The sequence below is a fragment of the Schistocerca cancellata genome, chromosome 2 (genome assembly GCF_023864275.1).
Source record: "Schistocerca cancellata isolate TAMUIC-IGC-003103 chromosome 2, iqSchCanc2.1, whole genome shotgun sequence".
NCBI lineage: Eukaryota > Metazoa > Arthropoda > Insecta > Orthoptera > Acrididae > Schistocerca > Schistocerca cancellata.
The window spans coordinates 936,929,172-936,941,918 of NC_064627.1; the positions used below are offsets into that span (position 1 = coordinate 936,929,172).

General features: G+C 44.3%; 1 protein-coding gene across 1 annotated transcript in view; it reads left to right on the plus strand.

Annotated features, from left to right (window-relative positions):
- The first annotated feature begins 404 nt into the window (after window positions 1–404).
- Window positions 405–12,747, plus strand: part of LOC126162908 (alpha-tocopherol transfer protein-like) — a 135,698-nt gene continuing 123,355 nt past the window's right edge. The window contains exon 1 of the mRNA XM_049919719.1: window positions 405–594. Within this exon, the coding sequence (XP_049775676.1) occupies window positions 426–594 (169 nt within the window). The 5' untranslated portion in view covers window positions 405–425. The remainder of the gene's footprint in view (window positions 595–12,747) is intronic.

The window sequence follows — 12,747 nt, forward strand, 5'->3', positions numbered from 1 at the left end:
AGTTTGCGAATGAGGCCGTTGTGCCATAGACGGTCGAAAGCCTTTTCGATGTCCAGGAACACCGCCCCTGTAGCTTTGTTTATGTTGAAGCCATGTGTTATATGTTCAACGACCCGTAAGAGTTGTTGTGTTGTGGAGTGGTGATTCCTGAAGCCGAATTGCTCCGGTCTCAGGATGTCAGCTTCCGAGGAAAGCCAACTCCTCAGCTGCGGAGTTCCGCGATTGTCGGCGTAACGCGGAATCGTAGCGTGCGGTTAACCGCCGACTCGTGACCAGCGCAGCACCATGTGACCGCTGGCGCCAGGCAGTGACGCGACGCGGGAGGGGTGGTGGGGTGGAGAGGGGGGAGGGGAAGGCGAAGCGTGGAGCTGCGCGCCGCGGCCGGACGCGGCAGTCGAGGCGAGCCGAGTCCAGTCTGCGCAGCCATGTCCATCAGCAAGCTGCGCGCCGAGTGCCTGCCGCTCGGAGATTACACGCTGCGCTTCGAGTGCAGCGAGCTGGGCGCCGACTTCGAGCAGAAGGCCGCCCAGGAGCTGCGGGAGACGCCCGACGTCACGGAGCCGGCGGTCGCGCGCCTCAAAGCGCTGCTAGCAGGTCAGCTGACAAACGCTTTCTGGCCACTCCACTCCGCTCGTCTCTCGCCAGCGCTCCACTGTCATGCTTCCTGCAGGAAATACACCTTCAAAGATCGACTTCCGTGCAAAATATTAATGGTGGAAATCGAACAGCCTCATTAATCGAACACTCCCCGCCGTATGAGCATCTCTTTCATTGCAGGTAATCGGCGGATTATTATGTCTGTCAAAATGATTGTTTTCTCCCTCCCTTCTGAACAGCTCTAGCGGATTGGAATCGCTGTCTGCCCACTGCTGTCATCCTCCAATGACCTAACTGGAGGATGCACCAGCGCTCGTTCGTCAGCCCTTCTCCTCCTTCGTGGGCTGCGCTGACAGTCCCACAAAATGTGTGAAAGTAAACTCACATTTGAAAACCGCCGAGAGCTGCTGATAATTCTTTATTTACTTCCGGTTTCTATGTGTATACTAAGATGGTATCTGTTCTTTCGGACATGAACAGATACCATCTTAGTATACATATAGTTAAGGCTCACCGGCCACTTGACCATCTTCTTCTTCTGTGCGAATGCACAAACAGTGCCCGAACTCTTACGGGAATCGGCAACGCGCAGCGAGTAATGAGTGTAATGGGCGGGGGCACTTCGAATGTAGTGCGGGACAATACATTGAGAATGTGGGTTTCGTGGGAGGCGTGCCAGAGATAAATCCCTGCAGTCGCGCTATCCTCTGTGTCCTCGATGGCTCAGATGGATAGAGCGTCTGCCATGTAAGCAGGATATCCCGGGTTCGAGTCCTGGTCTGGGCACACATTTTCATCTGTCCCCGTTGACGTATGTCAACGCCTGTAAGCAGCTAAGGGTGTTCACTTCATTGTAATTCCGGTTTCTACCTTCCGACCATCTTCAGGTACGACAGACCTATATGGCTACATTCTTACTGTGCCTTCAAACAAAATAAAAGATATCCTGTGTCAATTTATACGCAGGATGGCTTTAATTTTATTTGGCGCCACAGTAAGAACGTCGCCATAACGGCTCTTGTAAATAATTTTGTGGTACCTGACGACAGTGGAAAGATAGAAACCGGTAGTAAATAATTAACCGCTTAGTTGTTTTGAAGGACAACTCATTTCGAATATTTAAGAGCTGTGGGACACCATCTGCGCAAAACACCCACGGAATTTGTTTTCAGTATCTCAGAACAGTTCGGATCAGTAAAAGGAACTACAATTGAATTAAACATTGCTTAAAATTCCGTTCCTTCCAACTCGTGCATTGCAGTCATTTATACTAATCATTCACAATAAACTGATCTTTTAAAATTGGTTGGAACTGTTTAATGACTGATGTAAGGGAGTATGGTGGGACACGTACTGAGGCACCGCTGAATAGTCAGTTTGGTAATTCAGGGAAGAATGGGGGGGGGGGGGGGCGCTTAAAATTGTTGAGGAAGACGAAGAATTTACAAATTCATATGGATGTAGTCACGCAGAGATGAAGAGGCTTCGCAGAATATACTAGCTAGCGCAGTGCTCTAAATCAAACTTATCTTCGGACTGAAAGCAGCAACAACAATCTGATCATTAATGTACTGCTGCCACTGAATGAACTTTGGCTGTGCCTTTTCGTCTCTAAAACAGTGTGTAAGGGTGCCCGAAATTGTCACACCGGAACAGAAACTGGCAAAAGAAATACACACGGAGTAACTGGAACGTTATGGATAAAACTAGAATGGTTCTCACGCGAACCCGTGCGTTTTGTTAGGTGAATACAGAAATCGATTCTCATATTTAATCGTTCTTGATTGCGCTGGCCAATGTTTCCGCCTCCAGAACAGCGTTATATCGAAGACAGAAAATTGCTCTTTTAAGATATTTCCAGAGTACTATTTCCCTACGTGTCTGGATACAAACATCTTCACGGAAGTCCTTAATCGAAGAATATGTTCCATTCACAGCAGTTTAATAACGCTTTTATCTGTGATTGTCCTATTACAGAGCTTTAGAACTTATTTGAAGATGATTAAAGCGTAAGTATTCGTGAACAGATTAGTTCGAATATACACTGTCGGTCCAAGGGTGTCTTCTTGTTTAGTAATTTTCATTGACTGTATTAACAAGGTCCATTTCAGCATTGAGAACTGTTTTGCAAACTCTTATTGTAGTTTGCGGCAGGTCGTTGACACCCAACTACTTCCGCAAGCGGTGAGAGAATAGCGTGTGAAATGCGCTCTCGTCGGTTTCCACCTGTTGACTTGTTCGCCTTGGCAGCTTGTTGACAGGCAACTGGTCTACATTACCTTCAGGACATGTTTTCTCTTTGGCATGGATTTCCAGATCAGCGTTGACTACACACTGGACCCATTTCTGAGGTACCGGTTCTGCGCTACGGCGTCAGTTAACGTAAATAAAACTCCCCAGAGTGACTGTCACAAAATTTACCTAGCATCTCATCATCGTTTGTCACTTCATTTCCGTTCCTGTTCCTGGAAGCTATGTGACTATCAAAACCCAGTATCAGACAGGGTTGGAATGCTGACGAAAACATTGTCCTTTTCCGTTTAGGAAAGAGCGAGAATGAAAGTACATGACGGAAGCAGTAGAATGGTTTTATAGGCAGCCTATCGGATTGTAAACAATATAATGGTTACTCAGTAAAAAATATTGACAATTCGGGTGGAGCAACAGCTTGCGGACTCTTTGAATAGCTAAGTGAACAATTAATAAATACTGCTTTGCCTCACATTTATACAGATTTCTTAATGAGCTTCGGGTTTTGACAACGTCCAGCGCCTCCCATATAAATGCCGTGTTGGCAACCAGTATTATTTTTTCATAGGCTCTATAACACTAAGGTTCCGTCATAGATAAGTCACAATGAATTAACTTAAAAATAAGATAAAATTTAGTACACAGATGCTGACATCTATTGAACATGTCCAGCCTTTTCCAAAGCTATAGAATACAGCGTTGATGAAAACTGAATTTTGTCAGGTAACAATAAAAGACTGGGTGGAACAAACATGTTCCGGTGTTCCTTCCTCGGTCTTCTTATATCCGTTTTTCTTTTGGAAAATAATTTGTGGTTTTTGCTTGTAATCTTAATTGAGCCAACCTTTGTCGTAGTTGACACCATATTTTGTTTGTTTTATATTCAGATGTAGTTCTGTTCTATGAAGGACGTTCTAAAACTGTTCATCCGTTTGTAAGCCAAAATACTGTTACGTTTGGAAAGTCATAATATTTTGACTGCTTGCTGTGAAAACTCGCCGGCCGCGGTGCCCGAGCGGTTCTAGGGCCTTAAGTCAGGAACCGCGCGACTGCTGCGTCGCAGGTTCGAATCCTGCCTCGGGCATGGATGTGTGTAATGTCCTTAGGTTAGTTAAGTTTAAGTAGTTCTAAGTTCTAGGGGACTGATGACCTCAGATGTTAAGTCCCATAGTGCTCAGAGCCATTTGAACCATTTTTGTGAAAACTCGGGGAATTCAGCTGCACGTTGGAGACCAGTGTGTAAACAATGGTGTCGCAATTGCAATTCGATACAATTGAATTAAGGTCTGGGATGTTCTTAAAAATCGTCGTGCATCCATCGAATTGAGATCTCGGATTTCATGTTAAGCGAGGGGGAAAGACATCTAAATTTCCTTTGATGCACTCTTACCTTGTTCTAGCAGTTCTTCCGCGAGATATACAATGATGCTAGCAGTTTTCCTCGAACACCGATTTTCTATACTCAGACTGCAGGGTTTCTGAGACGTCTATCACGGATTCCCGTTTACGTTCCATGCATTTCTGCTACTTCCGCATGGGCTACGTCGACATGTCACGAACTTAACAATGTGTCTCTGAATCCGTTCAGTGTCTGCTGCCGCACGGACTTCATAAGTGTTCCCACTATGCCAGAGAAACAGAATGTCGCAGTCAGCGATAGCCGGCTGAAGGACAGTTATCCCGCCGTGTCCAGTACATGGCAAAGAATTTCGGTTGATGGGTGCCTTGCCTGTCAGTCAGTGTGCAAAACACGGCAGATGTGACTTGTTAAAAATTTAGACACAATTCAAAAGTATTTCTCCTAGGTTTCATAATGAAACGTCCCCTTGGAAAAATTATAAATGACTATGCTGATAAACCTCTTAAGTTATTTGATTTTCAAACAGATGAGCAAAACTGAACGTACTCAGAGATTTCTCTCTTTACTTATTCGGATCATCACTAAACTGACACAGAATATTTTTAGCGCAACGCAATCTGACTTTCAATAATTCCTACAAAAGAATGGCCCTGACTAACAATAACCTATACCTCTCATGAATCACTTATCTCACAAATAACTTCGTTACTCGAACTACTGCAATACAGCAAGCGCCAATACTGCCAGCTAAATAAAAGATTCTAACTACTGAAGGCACTAACTAGTGATAGGCATATATATATATAATCAGTTCATGACGTGCAGTCTTACAAATTTACTCTTTCTGATGGACACACGTCCAGATCGTCCGCACTTAAAATTCTGCCACCTCACTCCTCACATCCACTACTGCTGGAGGTTCACCTCAAACTGCGCAACGCTACGCGCTGTTCACATCCAACTGCCCAACACTACAACAGCAAATATTCCAACAATGCAAACCAGCCACAGACTGCACACAGCACAGTCAGTGATTTTCATACAGAGGGCTACGTGGCGTTACCAACATAAAAACCTAAACAGCCTACTTACAGTAATACTAGGTGTAAATGGATTCATTTGTACAAAACACTGTGAAATTGCGCATGAGATACCAGGAGCTGTTCAGTCTGCAAGTAGTTGTGGCTAATGTTCTCTGGAGCGAGACTATGCGCACAAGGACAGAGCCGACGCCGGGGAGTATTATGCTTCTGTAATGGACGAACTGAAACGTGCAGTTCAGACTAAACAGTCACGTTTTGCAGATTAACTTTCATTCCATTACGATAGAGCGCGCTCACTCAAATCTGGTCTTTCATGCACAACCTCTGCAGCTCCGGAACCACAATAACATTCATCTGGACATCAAACCATGTGTGCATTCCGGGAAATTGACTCGCTGACAAACCAGCTAAACAAGCAACCATTGAAGACAAGTTAAACTCAGAGTACCAGGTACATTCCTATGATTGCAATTGCGACATCAGATCTTGAAAAACTGGGCTGTGGGAATTGAGGCCATGAAGGGGACCACCAAAACCTGGCATACTTCTCCCCAAGCCTCTCGGAAAGACGCCGTCGTATTATTTCGACTACGTAATGGCTGCACCAGACTTACATACGAGTTCCTTTTACGTGACTTCCACCAAAGCAGCTGTGACAGTCATTTCACGATAGCCCATACTCTCAGTGTGTGCCCTGTGTGGGATACCAGCTAACGGTGTCACACGTTTCCTGAGGGGAAGCGGGTTTCATAACAAAATTTAATGCACCTCAACTTTCGTCGTCAGGGGAGCATGTGGCCAGTACCTCTCGCTGCGATGTCTCTCCTGAGTGCGCTCCAGCTACTGTCTCCTTCTGCGCTGTCATATTACTTTATATATTTATAAACGTTTATTATTTACCTAACTGTTGAAGGTAGCCTTCTCTCTAGTCCGTATAGTCTTCATTTCCTCACTCCGTTTTAGTCGCAGTAAAAAGACCCTTCTTGATATCTCACTCAGACTGGCTATATTTTTAGGTGCCTGGGATTTATCTTGTTTTTAATCATCTGAGTTAAGCTACTGTACGCAGAATTTCAACTTCAACTAGCTGATCAGAGACCTTGGAGCTGACAATTCTTCTTTTTGTCGTTTCACATCGTATTATGTGAATTTAAAGTGGAAAGAGGGACTCATATCCAAGATGTTTAGTCCCTTCAAACCCACCACCACTACCACCACCACCACCATCATCATCATCATGTTCTTCTTCTTCTTCTTCTTTCCCGTCAACAACCATGACTTCAGATGCAAATCTATTCACATTCATTGTATTCGCAGAGTTCAGCTGTCAGCAATTGTTTTTTGCTCTCGAAAGCTGCTGGCTAGGTGAGACATGATGGTGATCAAATGGAGAGACTCTCACTTCACCCAACTTGACAAACTATATTTTAATTAAGCTGCATAAAATTCGAAGGTCGTCGAACAAAATGTACACAAATCAGCGAAAGTTTTGCATCACCCGTTTATTTTGTTTATTTTGGCCTTCATGGCGCGGAAAACAAAATTTGGCTTTGAAGAACGCGTGTAGATTCATTTGCAATGTGTACAGGTCACCAAATTAAAAGGAAAAATAGACACTTGTGTAACGACAGATTCGTCTGTTTCCCATGGAGAGCTCTTCACAGCACTCCTGAGCAATGTTAGTTCATGGTAGAGCGTCACATTTCTGGGGCGCAGGCTTGAATACGTCGTGGCATACCATCCATGAGGTAATAAAGCCGGCTACAGCACAAATTGCTCCCACTCTTCAGTGGCGTAAGTTGCGCAGAGTCGTCTACATCCAAAAACAGTTCGTTTCAGTCTATCCCACACATGCTGGAATGGGCTCACGTCCAGAGAGCAGGCAGGCCCGGTGGTCCTAGCACGATGAACGAACGAGTTCAGGAGAACAGCACGATGACCACATGAGTTATCATCCGGCAAAATGAAATTGTCACCAAAATGTCGGCGATACGGTTCCACTATTGATTGCAGAATCTAATTCCTGTGCCGTAAGGCAGTGAGACTGCCTTCAGTAATCATGAGGGGTGTACTACGGTGGTCCCACGTAACGACAGCCCAGAAGGACACGCCGTCACCACCCTGTCGCACATGTCGGACACAGATCTGGAAACGCTCAGTATTACTGGACTTTCTACAAACCGTTGTCTGCCGCAATGAGGGTGCAAACATATCAGAGTTCCGTCTGTAAACTACACCCGTCGACGCTCTGGGGGCGTCCATTCTGCAGTATTTCCTGCCACCCTTAACAGGGGGCATGGTGTTGTGGTGTATAACGTAGTGATCGCCGTGGTCGTCTGGAATGGAGATTCACACCATACAAAGGTCTCCTAACAATTTCATGCCACCCACGATGTCCTGTAGCCCCTTCGAAAGCCGAATTCAGTTTTGGAGTAGACCGCCCACGGTCCATTCGCTTCAAAAGTCATAGATATCGATCATCCTGTGCACCTGTCGAACGTGGGCGGTCTACGAGTTGGAACGGTTCCATGTCCGCTCAATTTCATCCTGATTCGGGTTCATATGTCGAGCAACTTCCCTGCTTGACAAGCCTTCTGTGCGTGATGTGATGACGCGTGTCCGATCATTGGATGCGACTGCCCTTCATGGCACGATGAATGTTCGCTCAACTGTACCACAGACGCCTCTAATGCGTCCTTGCTGGTGCACTACTATCAACTACAATGCTGTACTCTATTCGAATGCGGCGTTCTGGCGGTAGGTAGTGTTCACGGTAACTGTGTATATGTTTACAAACAACGTCGGGGTGACCTTCCGATCGGTACAAGAACAGTCAAAATGGCAATACACCAGGGGCATATGTAATGTGACGGCGCTGTTAAAATGTCTAGCTCCTTGAAGATGTACCTACATGACGTCCTTGGGTGAAAATCCACATACTGTTTCTACTGGTCGCTTTTGTACAATCAAAGTGATGAGTTACCAGAGAAAATTATTCAGTAAGTCATTACAGAGTAGAAATATGCAAAATATGTTTTCAGGTTGATACGTTTGTTTCCAAGATTAGCAATTAGACGAAGAGCAAATGTAGCTGAACTTAAGTGTTTGAGAAGCTCAGTAATTTTCTTCCTCCAGTTCATGTTTTCATCAGTATTTATAACCAAAAATTTGGAGCACCCTACACTATTTACTGACTCCTGCTCATGTCCTGCATCAATTGTTCGTTTGATGACTCTATTTGTTGTACAAAACTGAATGTAGTGTTTTTTTTAAATTGAGAGTGAGTCCATTTTCAGAGGACCACTTAATAACTCTTTCATAAATGTGGACTACCAACTCTTCAATTGCTTTCTCTCTAATGGGATTCTGCTTGTTGAATGTTAAGTGAAAGATCATTCACATACAAAGGGAACTGGAGTGGACCCAAAATTGAACCCTGTGGGGTGCCCTTTGAGATTTTTTTTTTCCCCAGTCACTAAAATTTTCCACTATTCTGACGCTTACTGAATTATTCAGCACAACCTTTTGCTCTTCCTTCGATAAGAATAGAAGCTGAAGTAATGAATTAAAATTTGTCTAATAGTAGGGACTTGAACCAATGCCTCCTGCTTACTAAGCAGATGTGCTAACACTACAGCACCACTGTATTATGGCTATCGCGCACGAAATACCCTTGTCCAGTCCCCTCCCTAACACACACTTTAACTCACGCCTACAGCCCAATTTCCCTTTTCCGTTAAATGGGTGGTAGCCATAAAACCGCAGTAGTGTAATAATTAGCACATGTGCATAGTAAGCAGATCATCTGGGTTCTCAAGTCCTGGTTGTGTCAAAAATTTTAATTCATAACTTCAGCTTCTGCCCTTATCGAAGTTAGGACTCATACGTCTCAAGGAAAATGGTATTCCATCAGATCAATACAACATTTTGCACTCTTTGTTAAATACGGTTCAAACCAGATGTGCGTAAGGCCATTAATTCCATAAAACTTTAGTTTTTCTGAGAGAGTAACATGATCTGTACAATCGAACGGCTTAGGATGATCACAAAAAATACCAACTGGAAATATATTATTATTTAAGGCTTGTAATATTTGATGAGTGTCGTATAAATAACATTCTCAGTGTAGCAACCCTTCTTGGATGTACACCGCGATACGCTAAGTAAAAAAAATCAGTAAGGAAACTGGGCGATAAGTGTTAATGTTTAGTCTTAGGTAAGAGTAGAATTTCTTGTCAAACAATTTAGTCGACGTAACTGAAACTAATAATAAAATATACCGTGTAGGTTAATTCGGGAGAAATCGATTCATAATTGTGAAATCCGGGACAAAGAAATGAGTTTCTGATTCAGTGACGCGAGTGCCCTTCCCACAGACACATGTTACTAAACCGGAAATACTGTACTCGGTATCATTGATGTCAATGAAGCCAACACTTTAGAACAAAAATACGGCGGCGAGCACAAAGGACGCGTAAATAAATGTTTATTTACTGATAACACAGTCGTAAGAGGTGGGATATACTGATACAACTGCGTTACACTTAGTGTTTTGATATAATGGTCGATACATACGTAGCAGACGGAAGACACAAAGAAACTTGTCCCAAAGCAAGCGTAACTAGAAACATATTGCGTATTTTTGCTTTTGTATTGTTTGTAAGCCTAGATAATTCCATTACAGTTGCTCTTATCCGAAACACCGGCAGTATTTAAATACTTTTATAAACTGTAAGGGGTTTAATAATTTTGTACTAACAGACATAGCTTAACGAAGTGTTTTTAACCAGTTTTGATCAGCTTTGGCTTTCCTTCGAATAATATGCTCGTTATAAAAGTGCTCCTCCAAGAACGAGAGTTGCCCGGAATGTAATGTACCGCATTTGTTTGCTTCAACACTTTTTATTGGACATAATGAGAATTACACAGACGAAGGAGTGGTGCTCTATCTACACACCCTTCTTTTCGAAGTAATCTCCATCCCGTTCTGTGGTCTTCCTTCAGCGCGGAACAAGGGCGTGTGTACCCTATCGGTACCAATTCTTGTCCTGGTGGCGGAGCCAGTGCTTCACTGTGAAAATCACATTCTCACCGTCCTCAAAATGTCTTCCACGAATGGCATCTTTTAATGGTTCACCCAAGTGGGAGTCTGAGTGGGCTGTAGGATGGACGGAGTAACACTGTCCAATCCTGTCTAGCGTTGTATTCAGCAGTCCTCAGACTTGTGCGGGGCCGAGCGTTGTTCAAATGGCTCTGAGCGCTATGGGACTTAACATCTGACGTCATCAGTCCCCTAGAACTAAGAACTACGTAAACCTAACTAACCTATGGACATCACACACATCCATGCCCGAGGCAGGATTCGAACCTGCGACCGTAGGAGTCTCGCGGTTCCGGACTGAAGTGCCTAGAAGCGCTCGGCCACTACGGCCGGCGCCGAGCGTTGTGTTGCAGCAAAACATCGCCTGGGTTGCTGTGGCGCCGAAGCGCCGGAATCGCGCCTTGAGTTTTGTTAATGTGTTCACATATGCTTCTGAATTAATGATACCGCCTCTTGCCATCACATCAATGACAGTCACACCTTCACAGTCCCACAACACGGCTATCGTGACATTACCGGCGGAAGCAGTTGCTTTGAATTTTTTCTTCTGTGGAGACTGGGAAAGGCGCCATTCCATCGACTGTAGTTTTATTTCGGGCTGAAAATGGTGAACCCAGGTTTCATCACCTGTCACTATCCGGAACAAGAAGGCCTACCCATCAGCTTCGAAACGTTGCAGCAAATCAAGACAAATGTTTTTTCTATGCGGTTTGTGATCGGCAGTTAGACACCGCCGGACCCATCTTGCACACACTTTTGGATATCCAAGAGTGCGGATAATTGCATCCACACTTTCTGTGCTGATTTACAGATGCAGCGCCAACTGCCGAGTCGTAATGCGTCTGTGCACGCGAATGACATCAGCTCGTTGCAAGATGTGAGGTGTGACAGCCATGGATGGTCTCCCCGACCGCTGCAAATCGTGGAGTTCCGCCGAACCGCCCTCTGATGACCTCACCCTCCGTGCCCAGCGACTAACTGTACTTCTGTCGACAGCAGGTGCTCCATAAACTTTGCACAAGCGTTTGTGAATATTCCCCACAGTTTCTTTCTCTGCAGTGGAAATTCAATGACGGCACATTCCTTGTAACGTACATCACCTACAGACGCCATTTTGAAAGTGTCCTGCAGCTCAGTTACTTGTCGGAAGTGACGGAAATTTTGAGCGCCCACTCTCTTTTTTTTTTTTTGTCATCAGTCTGCTGACTGGTTTGATGCGGCCCGCCACGAATTCCTTTCCTGTGCTAACCTCTTCATCTCAAAGTAGCACTTGCAACCTACGTCCTCAATTATTTGATTGACGTATTCCAATCTCTGTCTTCCTCTACAGTTTTTGCCCTCTACAGCTCCCTCTAGTACCATGGAAGTCATTCCCTCATGTCTTAGCAGATGTCCTATCATCCTGTCCCTTCTCCTTATCAGTGTTTTCCACATATTCCTTTCCTCTCCGATTCTGCGTAGAACCTCCTCATTCCTTACCTTATCAGTCCACCTAATTTTCAACATTCGTCTATAGCACCACATCTCAAATGCTCCGATTCTCTTCTGTTCCGGTTTTCCCACAGTCCATGTTTCACTACCATACAATGCTGTACTCCAGACGTACATCCTCAGAAATTTCTTTCTCAAATTAAGGCCGGTATTTGATATTAGTAGACTTCTCTTGGCCAGAAATGCCTTTTTTGCCATAGCGAGTCTGCTTTTGATGTCCTCCTTGCTCCGTCCGTCATTGGTTACTTTACTGCCTAGGTAGCAGAATTCCTTAACTTCATTGCCTTCGTGACCATCAATCCTGATGTAAAGTTTCTCGCTGTTCTCATTTCTACTACTTCTCATTACCTTCGTCTTTCTCCGATTTACTCTTAAACCACACTGTGTACTCATTAGACTGTTCATTCCGTTCAGCAGATCATTTAATTCTTCTTCACTATCACTCAGGATAGCAATGTCACCAGCGAATCGTATCATTGATATCCTTTCACCTTGTATTTTAATTCCACTCCTGAACCTTTCTTTTAATTCCATCATTGCTTCCTCGATGTACAGACTGAAGAGTAGGGGCGAAAGGCTACAGCCTTGTTTTACACCCTTCTTAATACGAGCACTTCGTTCTTGATCGTCCACTCTTATTATTCCCTCTTGGTTGTTGTACATATTGTATATGACCCGTCTCACCCTATAGCTTACCCCTACTTTTTTCAGAATCTCGAACAGTTTGCACCATTTTATATTGTCGAACGCTTTTTCCAGGTCGACAAATCCTATGAAAGTGTCTTGATTTTCTTTAGCCTTGCTTCCATTGTTAGCCGTAACGTCAGAATTGCCTCTCTCGTCCCTCAGGAGACTTCAAATAATACTAGAAGTCCGGGAACACTTTCAATTATTTATTGCGAAAG